At 43.2% G+C, this 15,877-nt stretch overlaps 1 protein-coding gene across 1 annotated transcript in view; it reads right to left on the reverse strand.

Moving 5' to 3' along the window:
- The window catches only part of msh3 (mutS homolog 3 (E. coli)), a 236,998-nt gene that overhangs the window by 52,640 nt on the left and 168,481 nt on the right, over window positions 1-15,877 (reverse strand). The window contains exon 21 of the mRNA XM_055630464.1: window positions 1,912-2,098. Within this exon, the coding sequence (XP_055486439.1) occupies window positions 1,912-2,098 (187 nt within the window). The remainder of the gene's footprint in view (window positions 1-1,911; window positions 2,099-15,877) is intronic.

The raw sequence follows: 15,877 nt of genomic DNA on the forward strand, positions 1-15,877 counted from the left end.
CACGCTCCAAAGACGTACAGGTTTGTCAGCTAATTAGCTTTGGTAAAATTGTAAGTTGTCCCTAGTATGTGTTGGGTAGTGTTAATGCGCGGGGATCGCTGGTCGGTGCGAACTCGGTGGGAACTCGGTGGGCCGAAGGGCCTGTTTCCACACTGTATCCCTAAACTAAACGTACAAAAATCGTCCAATCCTTCAATCTCCATTTCATACAATTTGTAAAATGTTAAAGATGTCTCATGTCCCACACAAGGGTTTCCTTCCATGTTTTTCTCTTCATCAACCTTTTACAATATCATGATGCAATCTGACATAAATTGCAGAGTGTAACTACATTTGCAAGACCCACAGCAGAAAAAGTTAGGTTTGTCAAAGCAACCTGCGAACCATATGTTTTTTTCTGGATTGCTGGCACCAGTTCCATATTGAAGCACCAGGCAAGCAAATGATAACTAATTTTTGATTTGCACAAGTTTGCTGAGATCGATGATTAAACAGATGAAGACACCAATGTTTCCTCCCCCAGATATGGACAGGTTGCTCAGATAAGCAGCTATACATTCTGCTTATGTGACAAAGTAAGTCCCCCAGTACCGTGTCATCCAGTGGAACTTCTGCCACTGATCACTTTCAGTATTTTGCTCACCTTTCTCCACACGGATGGATAAAGGTTCTCAGTAAACATTTCCATGTGAGGTCACGTGCAGGATGGCACTGCAGAATGATGCTGGTTTAAATCGAAGATAGACACAAAATGCTGGAGTAACTCAGCGGGTCAGGCAGCATCCCTGGAGAGAAGGAATGAGTGGGAAGGAAGGTATCAGTCTGAAGAAGGGTCTCGACCCGAAATGTCACCCATTCCTTCTCTCTTTCGAGATGCTGCCTTCAGACTGAAGAAGGGTCTCGACCTGAAACGTCACCAATTCCTTTTCTCCAGAGAAGCTGCCTGCCCGCTGAGTTACTCCAGCAAGTTGTGTCTAGCTCCATGTGAGGTCAATTGGATAGAGGCAATCTTACATTCACCTCTAGCAATGGTAAATAAGAACCCAATTTTTCTTAAACACTCCACACCAGCAGCTCTCAAGGACTGGCAAGAACTTCTTATGCTTCCAGTTGGCCAAAGGTGACAGGAGCAAAAGTCAAATATGATGGAAGGTGCTTTATCTACTTTCCTATTTCCCAAAGCTCAACCAAATAGACATCGAGTCTGAAGAAGGGTTCCAACCCAAAACATCACCTACCCCTTTGGAACAGACCCGCTGAGTAACTCCAGCATTTTGTGTCTATCTTCAGTATAAAGGAATGGAGGGTTATGGTCTGAGTGCAGGTAGATGGGACTAGGGGAGAATAAGTATTTGGCACGGAGTAGAAGGGCCGAGATGTCCTGTTTCTGTGCTGTAATTGTTATATGGTTATAAACCAACATCTGCAGTTCCTTCATACACATAAATGCATGAATGTGTTCACTGGAAAAATATATTTGAATCACTGTGTTGGAAAGACTGTGCTCCTCACTATGAACATTCTATGCTCTATGTACAATTTAAATGGGCTGCAGAAAAAAGTCAAAATACAATGTCAAATGAACAAATTAATTGCAAACTGAGTTTGATTAGATGTTTCTGGAGAGACTTTTCTCCACTTTATATTTCACTGGATCATAAGCAGGGCACAAAATAATGTCCATATTATTTGGGGAGCGGACTCCCTTTATGGGAAGTAATAATGAAGCTCTCAAATACATTGCACCAACAATGATTTCAGGGACACCATCTCCTGCACTCAGCCAAATGAGAAATGCAGTTCAGTGTCCAGATTTAAACCATTTAAGAGCAATAGAAGGAAAGCACTTTGTGCTTATTGATCCAAATGTAGCGACTATGGGAATACATTTCTTCATGCAAAATTACTTACATCTTTTACAAAATGCTCCAGGGTGGCGTAGGCAATAGCAATGCCGTCATGAGTACTTGTACCCCTTCCCAGCTCATCCAAGATGATCAATGAGCGAGACGTCGCTTTTTTAATGATCTCTGCAGCCTCTGTCAGCTCTTCCATAAATGTACTTTGACCGTTGTAGATATTGTCAGAAGCTCCCATTCTGGAGAAAAACAAGGGCATTATTTTAGAACATTCGATAGGAAAAAGAATATTAATATTTCTCACCAAGCCGCATCTACAAAGGAAATCAAGGCACACCTAACTATTAATTAAGGGTATTATATTTTAGTACGTGTCGTTTACTGTGCTCCTGAGAGGTTGTCCACGTACACAAAGGTCTCTGTATTCGGTGCTCTGTAACACTCACAACACAGGGCAGGTACCCAAATGACACTTGAACTTTATCATTAGATGGATTAGGTTTGACCTTCTCTAGGTTTGTGCAAAACCTCCATTTGAACTGGTCTTTCATTTCATTTATGTGACATTTAAAAAGAAACAAACAATAGGATAGTAATCAACGATGCATATTTGAATAGGTATATGATACACAAGTATGGCGTGGTGCAGGTACAATGAAAATCTTACCTGCGCTACCACAGGCACAGACGTGGACAACACACAAAAAAATATTACACATAAAAATTCTGCAAAACTATAAAAAATAAAAATAGTGTGCAAAAAAAAAGATATCAGTGCAGAAAAACAATTCCACCATAGTTCAAGAAATGGTTTGTAATGCAATTTGAGGTAGGAATTGTGTTGTGCGGGTTAGTTCAATGTAGACACAAAATGCTGGAGTAAACAGCATCTTGCGTATAATTGTGCATTTTGCACTTATTTTGCTTATGTATAGTCTGAATCTACTAAATTGTATGTAAAACAAAGAATTTCACTGTATAAGTGACAATAAAGTACCAATGAACCATTGAAACACATAGATTGGAAAAAAAACCAAGATGGTCCTTCATGTTGTTCACTCACTATCTGAGTAATAATGAACAGGGATAATGGCATAGGCACGAAATGCTGGAGTAACTCAGCGGGCAGGCAGCATCTCTGGAGAAAAAGGAATCCGTGACGTTTTTGGGCAAAACCCTTCTTCAGAAGAAGGGTCTCAACCGCAAACATCACATCCATTTTCTCCAGAGATGCTGCCTGCCCCGCTGAGTATTGTATTGTATTGTATTGTATTCAAATTTATTGTCATTGTCTCAATTTGAGACAACGAAATGAATTTCCCTTACAGGCAGTATCATAAAAAAATCACAAAAAAATTATAAAAATAAATAATAAATAAATAATACAACATATTAAAAATAAAATTGAAATTGAATTAAAAATTTAAAAATTTAAAAAAAGCACAAACACAGAAAGTCCACGACACAACATAACATAAATGGCACCAAGGTGAGGATGGCACCATAGTCCAGCCAGCCTCCCCTCCATGTTCATCCGTGGTCGGGGCCTTCCGAGCACCCGCAACCTGAGTTACTCCAGCATTTGTGTTTAGCTTTGGTGTAAACGAGCATCTGCAGTTCCTTCCTACACAGCAGGGATAATGGCATGGTGGTCCAGGATTGAGGGTGATAAAGTAACAATACATTTAATTATAAAAGACCTGGGCAAGCTAGATGCAGGAAAAGTGTTCCCAATGTTGGGCGAGTCCAGAACCAGAGGCCACAGTCTTAGAATAAAGGGGAAGCCATTTAAGACTGAGGTGAGAAAAAACATTTTCACCCAGGGAGTTGTGAATTTGTGGAATTCCCTGCCACAGAGGGCAGTGGAGGCCAAGTCACTGGATGGATTTAAGAGTTAGATAGAGCTCTCGGGAATCAAGGGATATGGGGAGAAGGCAAGCACGGGTTATTGATTGGAGACGATCAGCCATGATCACAAAGAATGGCGGTGATGGCCTCCTCCTGCACTTATTTTCTATGTTTCTATCTTGCGGTGACAATTGTTTTATGAATTGTAGCTTTTTTGGATTTGGCAATTGCTTGCTGGGTGATTAAACTCTTCTGCTCAATTAATCTTATACATTATTCTCCCAAACGTCTCCCTGATCAGTGTCAATTTTCTCCTCAGGTACTTTCCCATCCTTGCCGCTGTTATCTTCAGAGATATCCATAACCATGGAAACAAATGCTATATCGGACAAATGCTTCATTGTCACAATTAATTTACTCCACAATGCATTCTTCACTTAAGTCACTGTCCTTTGCCCCTCTATTCTTGTTTGAAGCTGCAATGCCTTTAAAGATGTCTTCATGCATTAAGTTATCTCGCATGGTGCATGCACTGTTGCCTGTGTTATTAATTCCGGATGTTCGTCCTGATAGCATATTCTCTTTGAGCATCAATCCCACCAGCGGATAAATAAGAACCAACCCAGGAAATGTTTAAGAAGGAACTGCAGATGCTGGAAAATCGAAAGTAGACAAAAATGCTGGAGAAACTCAGCGTGTGAGGCAGCATCTATGGAGCGAACGAAATAGGCAACGTTGCCAATTTCCTTCGTTCTAATAATGCTGCCTCACCCGCTGAGTTTCTCCAGCATTTTTGTCTACCTAGGCAATGTGATCATTTGTTCCAAACATGATATTTCATGTTGAGAATTTTCAGCAATAATGTGTTTCATTGACAACTAGTGAAGAGCAGCGAGGATTCAGAAGATGAAATGTTGCATACACATCTAGTTGGGCTGAACAAATATCTAAATGCAGATTAATCCTGCAATTCTCTGTGATTCACTTTTTGGCAGGGTTCTTAAATCTCTGCATCTCAGTCATTATCAAGCCACTTATTGGTCAGCGCATTAGTAATAATGACCCATTTATCATTCGTAGTTAAGAGTTGTGCAGCAAAGAAATGGCCCTTTGTCCCAATATGTCCACTGCCACCTTTTTTTGCCTCACTATAATAATCCCATTTGCCTAGATTCAGTCCATATCCTTTGGTGCCTGTGTTATTCCCATTGAAGTGCCTTTCCAAATGCCTGTCAAATGTAATGATCGTATCTAACTCCATCCCCTGCCTTTCCAATTGTACACAAATTCTACCCTTAAAGATTTTGCCCAAGGCCGATTTAAGTCTCAATGCCTATAGTTATCTGACATCTCTGATGCCCTTTATAAATAAAGGTATAACATTAATTATTCACCAGTTCACTGATACCTCCATTGCTATCACCTCCCTTGTTTCCATAGTAACCTGTGATGCTCTCATCCAGTTTTGGGGATTTATCAATTCCTATGCATCCCAACATCTAACACCTCATTCCTTCTTAATACTGAACTGCGCCAGATTATCCACGTCCCAATCTCTGAACTCACTATCGTCCATGTCCATATTCAATAGACAATAGATAATAGGTGCAGGAGTAGGCCATTCGGCCCTTCGAGCCAGCCAGCCAACTATTCCTCGATGAATAGTTTAATTTAGAGAGACAGCGCGGAAACTGGCTCTTTGGCCCACCCAGCAATCCCACACTCTAACACTATCCCACACACACACACTAGGAACAATTTACATTTTATACCAAGCCAAGCCTTTAGAGTATGTGAAAGAAAGCAAAGATCTTAGAGAAAACCCACATGTTGCAGGGAGAACGTACAAACTCCGTACAGACAGCACCCATAATCAGGATTGAAACCGGATCTCTGGCACCATAAGGGCAGCAGCTCTACCGTCACCATGCCACCCTGACCGAATACACAAGTATTCATTTAAGATCTAGACAACATCACCTGACCCCACACATAGATGACCCCAATAAGCCATGATCACAATGAATGGCGGTGCTGGCTCGAAGGGCCGAATGGCCTCCTCCTGCACCTAATGTCTATGTTTCTAAGCCTTTACACCCTTCAGTGTTCAAATGGGAGAATTCTTGATTATCACCAATAGCTTACACCCACACGCCCCAGACACATTTGCAACACAATACAGGTACACAAAGTGCTGGAGTTACTCAGCGGGTCAGGCAGGAATCTATGGAGAGTATGGATGGGTGATGCTTCAGGTCAGGACCCTTCTTCACACTGAAGAAGCACTTGGTCAGCCTGATCTAATTTCTATAGGTTTTCAATGCATCCTCATGCAACTTAATTGCATAATTGCAATGGTAACGTGCTATCTCTTCACACTAATATCCTGCCATTTATCACTGGACAACTTTCTGGATGCCACAAAAGTAAATTCCAGCACTTATGATCTATTTTGCCTGAGATCCAGAAATAAAATTTCCATTTGAATTAGAGACGTTGTACCACTCTCTCAGCAAAAGAATAAAAACCATAAATGAAATAAATAGCAAAACTTTCAATAAGAACAAAGAATCGGCAAAACTTCAACATGAAAGACTATTATATTAAAACAAGTTTATCTTTATGGATTTCAGTTATTGTTTAAGATAGTATTCTAAAAGCCTCCAATTCAGCATAGTTATGCCCCTGTCCCACTTAGGAAACTTGAACGGAAACCTCTGGAGACTTTGCGCCCCACCCAAGGTTTCCGTGCGGTTCCCGGAGGTTGCAGGTGGTTGCCGGAGGTTGCAGGTAGTGGAAGCAGGTAGGGAGACTGACCAAAACCACCTACAACCTCTGGGAACCGCACGGAAACTTTGGGTGGGGCATAAAGTCTCCAGAGGTTTCCATTCAGGTTTCCTAAGTGGGACAGGGCCATTAGTGTCAGAATTGAGGAATGTGTGCTTTAGCCTAACTCATTCATGCCAACCATGATTAATATCAACACTTTTTGCCAACATCTCCCATGTTCAGTTTAGTTCATTGTCACGTATGGTGAAAAGCTTTTGTTGCATGCTAACCAGTAAGCAGAAAGACAATACATGATTACAATCGATCCATTTACAGTGTATAGATACAAGATAGGGCAATACATTTAATGCAAGGTACAGCCAGCAAAGTCCGAATCAAGAATAATCTGATGGTCATTCTTTCCAATGCCATCACATCCTTCCTGTAGAGCAGCAAACAGAACTGACACAAATGCTTCAAGTGCAGCCTGCAACAATAACTAATTATTAATGCAAGGACAATGGCAGTGGTAACTGTCAGGCACAAACAGGTTAAGACCCATTTTCCTAAACAGACTGGTGTGAACTTCACAAATTCTAGTCTGTAATTTTAATGGCCAATAATGCAAAAACGTTTTTACACAACCATTACACACCATTGGATGTAAGCATATCATTGACTAAAGTATTAAACTGCACTGAGGCAGTTTAATGGTCCAGGAATTGTAGAACGCATATTGCCAAATGCTGGAATTAAAACGTCATTTCCCATGGTACGTTCAGAATGATGTTTGCACAAACTCTTCACATTAGGACTATAAACAAGCTATATCTTTAGCAAGCAGGGACATCTGTGCAGTGAAGATCAAAAGATTTTAAATGCCGCTGTTCGGGGAAATGGTACAACTGAGCCAAATATCTGAAAGGTCCCAGTCAGGTCAGCAAAGACAAAAACAGAAGCAATCAGCAGGATGATTGTTAAAGGACAAATCATATCAGCACTCAAGTGAAAGCCAGCCTGGTACTGGGAGGATGTACATAAACTCAGGAGACAAACTGATGGCTGATCATAAATCAGCTGTACCTTACAATTCATTTCCTTGTAATAGTGTGATCTCAAGGATACTACATTCCTTTTATAGGAGGTCGCAGATTACTATGGGGTTTTTTTGCAAAACACAATTGATATCTAAGATTTCCATCAATCCTTGTAAATAAAGCCTGACAATTGTGGAAATACACAGGAAGTACTGGTTGGCACAGTTTAAAAGACAAATAGGTGCAGAATAACCATTAGGGCTACCAAGTGACTGGTTAAAGCGAATGTTTGCCAACATTGCTCTAACCAATCGTTAAAGCACATAATAATTGTATTTCAAGTAGCTGTTTGAAACTATGATAACACACTTTAAAGAAAGTTGGACGTCAGTGCTTAGAACATAGACATTTTAGATCAGAAATTTAGACTATTAGAAATTTAGACCATCTCTTCTTATAGACTCTGTAAAGATAGCACCAGCAAAGCCACTGAAGTATGAACAAACTTTGCATTTGCTTTGTATGATTTATGTAAAGTGAGAAACTGGGGTATGGTTCACAATTGCAAATACAACACTTTATTCATGCAACCTCTCAACACCAAAACATGGTGCCTCTAGCATGACTGACTGACTGAATGAATGAATGAATGAATGAATGAATGCATGATTGAATGAATGAATGAATGATTGAATGCATGATTGAATGAATGAATGATTTGAATGAATGAATGAATGAATGAATGAATGAATGAAATGAATGAATGAATGAATGAATGGATGAATGAATGAATGAATGAATGAATGAATGAATGGATGAATGATTGAATGATTGGATGATTGAATGAATGAATGAATACGTTTATTGGCAAAGTATTCACATACAAGGAATTTGCCTTGGTGCGCCGCCCGCAAGTGACAACATGACATGCAGTGACAGTTAGGAATGACACATAAAACATTAAACATTAATAATATAACATTATCGATTAAACACGTGAATTAAATAAAATACCAGAGCAAAAGGAGGCTGCAGACTTTTGGTTATTGAGTAGAGCTACCGCTCGTGGAAAAAAAACTGTTTTTATGTCTGCGTGCGGCAGCTTTGACAGTCTGGAGTCGCCTTCCAGAGGGCTCAGTGGACTATTTCTGCACCCTTTGCTAATCGGGGTGGGGGCTGTTTTTAGCTATGGCAATAACTGGACTGTTGATAAGAAGAGGATTTCACTGTGCATTTCCCCATGTGACAATAAGGCACCAGCAAACCATTGAACTTCTGATGAAAGGTCATTGTCGAGAAATGTAAATTTGGTTTCTCTCCCCAGAGAGAAACTGGTGTTTGCCCTTCTGAGTATTTCCAGCATTTTGTATTTTATTTGATATGACATCCATCAGTTGAGGGTAGCATTTAAAAAAAAACATTTCATTTCCACACTTTTATCGAGTTATTTTCACGTGCCTCGCTTGCGTGCCAATACTAATTTAGCAGAAACACATAATAGCTGAAGATAAAGCAACATTTAAATATCCACTTGGTGTACAGTACTTCTGGTACATATACCTCTCGCTGCCTCAGCAAGGCCCAGCAGCATAATCAAGGACGAGCCGCACCCTGGCCACTCCTTCTTCTCACTTCTCCCATCGGGCTAAAGGCATAGAAGTGTGAAAAGGCACACCGCCAGATTCAGGGACAGTTTTTTCTCGGCTGTTATCAAGCAACTGAATCATGCTACCACAACCAGAGAGCAGTGTTGAACTACTATCTACCTCATTGATGACCCTCGGACGATCTTTGATCGGGTTTACTGGTTTTATCTTGCACTAAACATTATTCCCTTATCATGTATTTCTACTCCGGGAATGGCTCGATTGTAATCATGAATTGTCTTTCCACTGGCTGGTTAGCACGCAACAAAAGCTTTTCACTGTACATGTGACAATAAACTAAACTAAACTGAACTGGTGGCAAGTCTGACCTGGAATAGACAACACCACCCCTTCAGCCTGCTCCACCAACTAAAGCCTTCAGAACTGAACTCAAACCTTTTCCATTCTAAGTATCTCTCTGTTTCTTCAGTATATATAAATCCAGCAATCCAAGTCTGAAATATACTCCACTGTGCAGCCTATGTGGTGGAGTATTTCTACGGTTTACAAACCTCAAGGAAGGAATTTCTCTTCACACCGATGCTTAAACCGCGTCTTTAATTCAGGCCCGTACGAAGCTTTTCAAAAAGGGGGGTGGCATGACAGGGTTACAAAAAACGTAATGTGAAATAGTGTGAGCGCTGCGCACATCACGAGCGCGAAGCGTGAAGTCCCTCGATGCTAGGGTCCAGGGCCCGCTTAAGAGCCCTGGAAGCTCAGGGTTTTTAGATGCTCTCTGATGCATTATGAGCCTTATTTTGGAGCATTTTTGCACCAAATTTATGACCAATATTTCAGAAATTAACAGGAATCTGAGTGGTAGCTTTTTCACACAAAGGGTGCTGGGTGTATGTAACGAGCTGCCAGAGGAGGTAGTTAAGGCTGGGACTATCCTAATGTTTAAGAGACATTTGGACACGTACATGGATAGGACAGATTTAGATGGATATGGGCCAAACGCGTGTGAGTGGGACTAGTTTAGATGGGACATGTCGGTCGGTGTGGGCAAGTTGGGCTGAAGGGCCTGTTTCCACACTGCATCATTCTATGACTAAAAAGTGAAGAAGAAAAATGCATGTAGATAAGTAGAGCAGATTTGAAAGAGGAGTGAAATGTAAAGGCAGAGAGAGGTTTATGGGTGGAAAGGAACATAGGAAAGGAGGGGGGAGAGTGGGCTTGGGCAGATGGGTGAAGGGAAAATAGTCACAAAGTGCTGGAGTAACTCAGTGGGTCAGGCAGCATCTGCGGAGAATATGAATAGGCGACGTTTCACAGAGTGCTGGAGTAACTCAGCGGGTCAGGCAGCATCTGTGGAGAACATGGATAGGTGACATGTCACAGAGTGCTGGAGTAACTCAGTGGGTCAGGCAACATCTCTGGAGAAAAGGTATAGATTGCATTTCGGGTCAGTGGCGTGGGCCCAGCGGGGGTGGCGTGGGCCCAGCGGGGGTGGCGTGGGCCCTGCGGGAATGGCGTGGGCCCTGGGGGTCAGCGGGGGGTGGTGAGGCGTGGGCCCCCAGCGAGGGTGGCGCGGGCCTGGCTTTGGGGGGGGTGGTTGTGCCACCCCGCGGGGATACGGGCGTGGAGGAACTGGCCCTGCGGGGGACGCTGGCGGGCCCTGCGGGGGTCAGCGGGGGTGGTGTGGGCGGGAGATGGCTTGGAGCCCGGCGGCTGGGGGAGGTGAGGGGAGCGGGCCCCACCGCAGCGGCGTCTGGCTTTGGGGTTACAGCCGCTGGGTTCAGATTCAGCGACTCCCGCCCGGATACGGGAGAATGGAGAACTGGCCGTTTCCAAAGTGGAAACGCTGATTTTCTTTAGGCCATTCGGCCCAGCACAAAAGTTTCCTCATTTTTTTTTCCCCAAGATTTAAAAAAAAAAAATGTTCTTACTCTGGGAGAAAAAAGGGGGGTGCGGTCGCACCCAACGCACCCCCACTTCGGATGGCCATGTAATTGATGCCTCAAAATCTTCTGGTAGGGGCTTCTGATCTCGGTGGAAATGCAAAATATTTTGTCAGATTTTCAGCAAGGCTTGAGTCACTGAATGCAAAAGCCTTCAGCTCTCGGGGTTGTAAGAAACAAGGTTTCCTCGTCAACGTTCTCTTTAAGGGTAAGGGGTCCCAAATAGTTCACCCTTTCTTGGTAAGCAAGTGAATGTTTTTGGTTCCAGCAATTTTTTTTTTCCTTTAAAACATAGAAGCATAGAAAATAGGTGCAGGAGTAGGCCATTCGGCCCTTCGAGCCTGCACCACCATTCAATATGATCATGGCTGATCATCCAACTCAGTATCCTGTACCTGCTTTCTCTCCATACCCCCTTCGGCCCACTGAGTCTGTGCCAACCAGCGATCACACCGTTCACTAACACTATCCTACACAGTAGGGACAGTTTTACCAAAGCCATTTCTGCAAAACTTTGGAATGTGGAAGGAAACTGGTGCACCCAGAGAAAACCCATGTAGTCACAGGGAGAATGCACAAACTCCCTATAGACAGCACCCATAGACAGGATTGAACCGGGGTCTCCGGCGCTGTGCTGCCCTTAAATAGGTAATAAATTACCAATAAAACATAGAAAATAGGTGCAGGAGTACACCATTCAGCCCTTCGTGCCAGCACCACCATTCAATATGATCATGGCTGATCACCCAGAATCAGTACCCCGTTCCAGCTTTCTCCCCATATCACTTGATTCCATCAGCCCTAAGAGATAAATCTAACTCTCTCTTGAATGCATCCAGTGAATTGGCCTCCACTGCCTTCTGTGGCAGAGAATTCCACAGATTCACAACTCTCAACGTGAAAATGTTTTTCCTTATCTCAGTGGCCTACCATTTATTTTCAAACTGTGACCTCTGGTTCTGGACTCCCCCAAAATCGGGAAGATTTTTCCTGCATTCCTGCATCTAACCTGTCCAACCCCTTAAGAATTTTACACGTTTCTATAAGATCCCCTCTCATCCTTCTAAATTCCAGTGAATATACGCCCAGTCGATCCATTCTTTAATATAAGCCCAGTCGATCCATTCATAGAAACATAATGAACAACTTCAATAACTAATCAAAGATAGAAATAAAGTGCAGGAGTAAATCAGCAGATCAGGCAGCAACTCTGGAGAAAATGGATAGACGAAGTTTCAGACTGAAGAAGGGTCCCGAAACGTTCCCTATTCTTTTATCTAGAGAGAGAAGGTTTTTTTAAAGGGGGGATCACAGAGAGGGGGCAGTTAGAGAGGAGTTTTTTTTTAAGGGGGGGGGGATCACAGAGAGGGGGCAGTTTTTTTAAGGGGGGATCACAGAGAGGGGGCAGTTTCTCCAGCATTTTTGTGTACCTTTTATCCAGAGATGCTGCCTGACCCGCCGAGTTACCACAGTACTTTATGTTTATTTTTGGTATAAACCAGCATCTGCATTTCTTTGTTTCTCCATAATTAATCATCTTCTTAAGAACAGCCTCCGGAAATCGCTGAGATGACAGAATTCCCCTTTGTCCCTTTGGTTTTGGTTGCAGAGCCGAGGGAAATGATGGGGAGCAGAAATCTAACAGGTCCAAAGATGCTAACACTATCTCCTGTCGCTGGTCGGCTAAGAATGGATTGTCCAATTGTCCCTGACAAGAGTGAACCATATTGGGAGGTCTGGAGTCACATACAAGCCAGACTGGGTAAGGGTGGTTGATTTCCTTTTCCGAGTGACATTAATGACTTGGATGTGTAGGAAGGAACTGGATTACACCGAAGATAGACATAAAATGCTGGAGTAACTCAGGCAACATCTCTGGAGAACAGAAATGGGTGGCTTTTCGGGTCGAGACCCTTCTTCAGAAGAAGTAGTCTGAAGTAGAGTCTCATCCAAAAATGTTATCCATTCCTTCTCTCCAGAAATGTTGCCTGTCCCACTGAGTTACTCCATCATTTTGTATTTCTCTTTAATGAATTGGATGGCGTTTTACCGTAATTGATAGTTTCATGGCCACTGTTACTGATACTCGCTTGCTAATCTAGATTTAATTACATCTATTTTAATTCACCAGCTCTCATGGTGGGATATGAACTCCAGTCTCTGAATCAATGGCCCACACCACTGGTCACCTACAATGACTACCTACTGCACATTGATTCAGAGAGCACAACAATGCAAACTAGCCTTTGCAAGGGCAACCAGCCTGCCAGTAACGTTCCTACATTCAAATCTGGTGTCAAGGTTGCCACTGGTAAGTTATTTGGTTGCTTCCACACTGTATATTAGCACAGTATATTTGATAGAACTAAAGACAATTGTTTCGCTGAACACCTTCGCTCGGTCTGCCCCGGCTTACATGATCTCCCAGTTGCCAAACACTTTAACTCCCCTCCCCCTACTGACCTCTGTCCTGGGCCTCCTCCATTGTCAGAGTGAGGCTAAACCCAAATTGGAGGAACAGCACCTCATATTTCACTTGGACAGCTCACAACCTAACGGTATGAATATTGATTTCTCTAACTTCAAGTAACCCGTGCATCCCCTCCCTCTCTGTCCGTCCCTAGTCATCATACTAGATTCGCTGTTTGTATATATCACCTATCCCTCAGCCAACAATAGACCATTGTGGGCACCTCCTTTCCTTGATTATCGTTGGTTTCTGCCTTTTGTGGAGGTCCAAGATTTTGTGTACACAGCTGTGTACATAAACTTGGACCTCCGCAGTGGTGACCCCGACGTGATCTGAACACGCGGCCTTAAGTAAAGTAAAGTTCTAGAACCTTCCATTGTCGAGCTGAAACTCTTGCGTGAGCTGGGTGGTGGAGAGAGTTTAGAGAAGAAGAAGGTTAACTGGTGTGCTCTCGAATGACGGCAAGGACTTTTTACTTAAATATTTACTGAATGCGCGTGAGTGCCGGAGCTGCATTTATTAATAAAGACACAGCTGTGTACACAAAACCTGGACCTCCACAATATCTTCCATCCATTTGTCCTAAGTACCATCTATATCTCTCATTCCCCTCTCCCCTGACTTTCAGTCTGAAGAAGGGTCTTCTCCAGAGATACTGCCTGACCCGCCGAGTTACTCCAGCTTATTTGTGTCTGTCTAAAGGGCATTGCAAAGGATTAATCGTTTTGCTTATTGTGCCTTCATCTCGTCAGCTGAGCTTGCTGCTGCCATGAGCTACAAAAATGCAGTTAATAAAATAGTTAAATACTTCTCATCACACCTGAAACAATGACAACGATTAGAGGGGAAAATAGAGATTATCTCACATCCAAATACACTTGGGATACTGTTTTAATTAGGCTGTCTTGAGATATATGGCATTATCTATGATACTGTCAAAGTAACTAGGGTTTGCGATTTTCAATTAAAGAAATTCAGGCTTAAACAGTCAGAGTGTATATAAAATAATCTCCGGCCTGCAAACGTTCTCTTGAATTCTGAAATTGATTACTCTGAAAACAGCAATTATAACAAGAGATGTCCCAGGTGAGTAAACAAAGAAAATTTTTACTGAAAGGATAGTTTATGAGTTAATACAATTTCAGGCACAAGAGCACAAGAAGCATACCCTGGAACTTGGCCAGCTTATAACATCACACAGAAAGGAACACTTTTGTTTTCAAACAGAGCAAGCTTGTAAAACACTGCAGATGGAATCACAACTTCAATAAGGTCTTAAGGAATAGGAGTAGAATTAGGCCATTCAGACCATCAAGTCTATTCCGCCATTCAAACATAGCTGATCTATCTCTCCCTCCTAACCCCATTCTCCTGCCTTCTGTAGTGGGTGGCATGACCGACACTGCAGCGGCTTCTGCAGTCTGTCTGTCTTTTTTTTTTTTTTTTGTCCCTTTCAGTGAGTTTGTAGTGTTTTTTTAAAATTGTTTTTAACTGTGTATGTGTGGGGGGATGGGGAGCTGGGGGTGGGGTAAACTTTAAAATCTCTTCCCTGTATGGGGGACCCGACCTTTTCGCTGGCGGGTCTCCGTTGTCGTTGGGGCCTAGCACCGTGGAGCGGCATCCAGCCGGAACGACCTGTGGGCTCCAGTCGCGGAGCCTGCAGACCTACCATCGTGGAGCTGGCTGTGTACGGAACGGGAGGAGCTGTGGTGGCACGCTGCTGCGGCCTGACCCCGGAGCTTCGGAGGCTCCAGCCGCAGGTCCGGCGGACGGTGACATCGGGTGCTCGCGGGTCCCTGGTGGGAGACCGCTTTTCGGACCTCCCGCAACGGCAACATCACCCGCCCGAATTGGGGGGAGCAGGGCCTTACATCGCCCGGCGTGGCTTAAACGGCCACGGGACTTGTCAGCGCCCACCGGGGGCTCCAACATCAAGGCCCGGAGCGCGGCCTTGCATTGCCCGGCACGGCCTTAATAGCCGCAGGACTTACCATCGCCCGCCGGGGGCTTTGACTTTGACATCGGGAGAAGAATGGAGTGCAGGGGAGAGACAAGACTTTGCCTTCTATCACAGTGAGGAGGAGATTCGTTTGAACTTCATGTGAGGTTCAAATGACAATAAACTGTATTGTATTCTCCCCATAATCTCTGACACCCGTACCAATCAAAAATCTATCTGTCTTAAAAATATCCACTGACTTGGCCTCTACAGCCATCTGTGCAAAGAATTCCACTGATTCACCACCCATTCAATACATACATACATTTCAAATACATATGAAGCTGCATCTTAACCTGGCTCGAATCCTGTATGCCTCTTCCAAACAAGGCAAGTGTTTTATTGTCA

The sequence above is a fragment of the Leucoraja erinacea genome, chromosome 3 (genome assembly GCF_028641065.1).
Source record: "Leucoraja erinacea ecotype New England chromosome 3, Leri_hhj_1, whole genome shotgun sequence".
Taxonomy (NCBI): Eukaryota; Metazoa; Chordata; class Chondrichthyes; order Rajiformes; family Rajidae; genus Leucoraja; species Leucoraja erinaceus.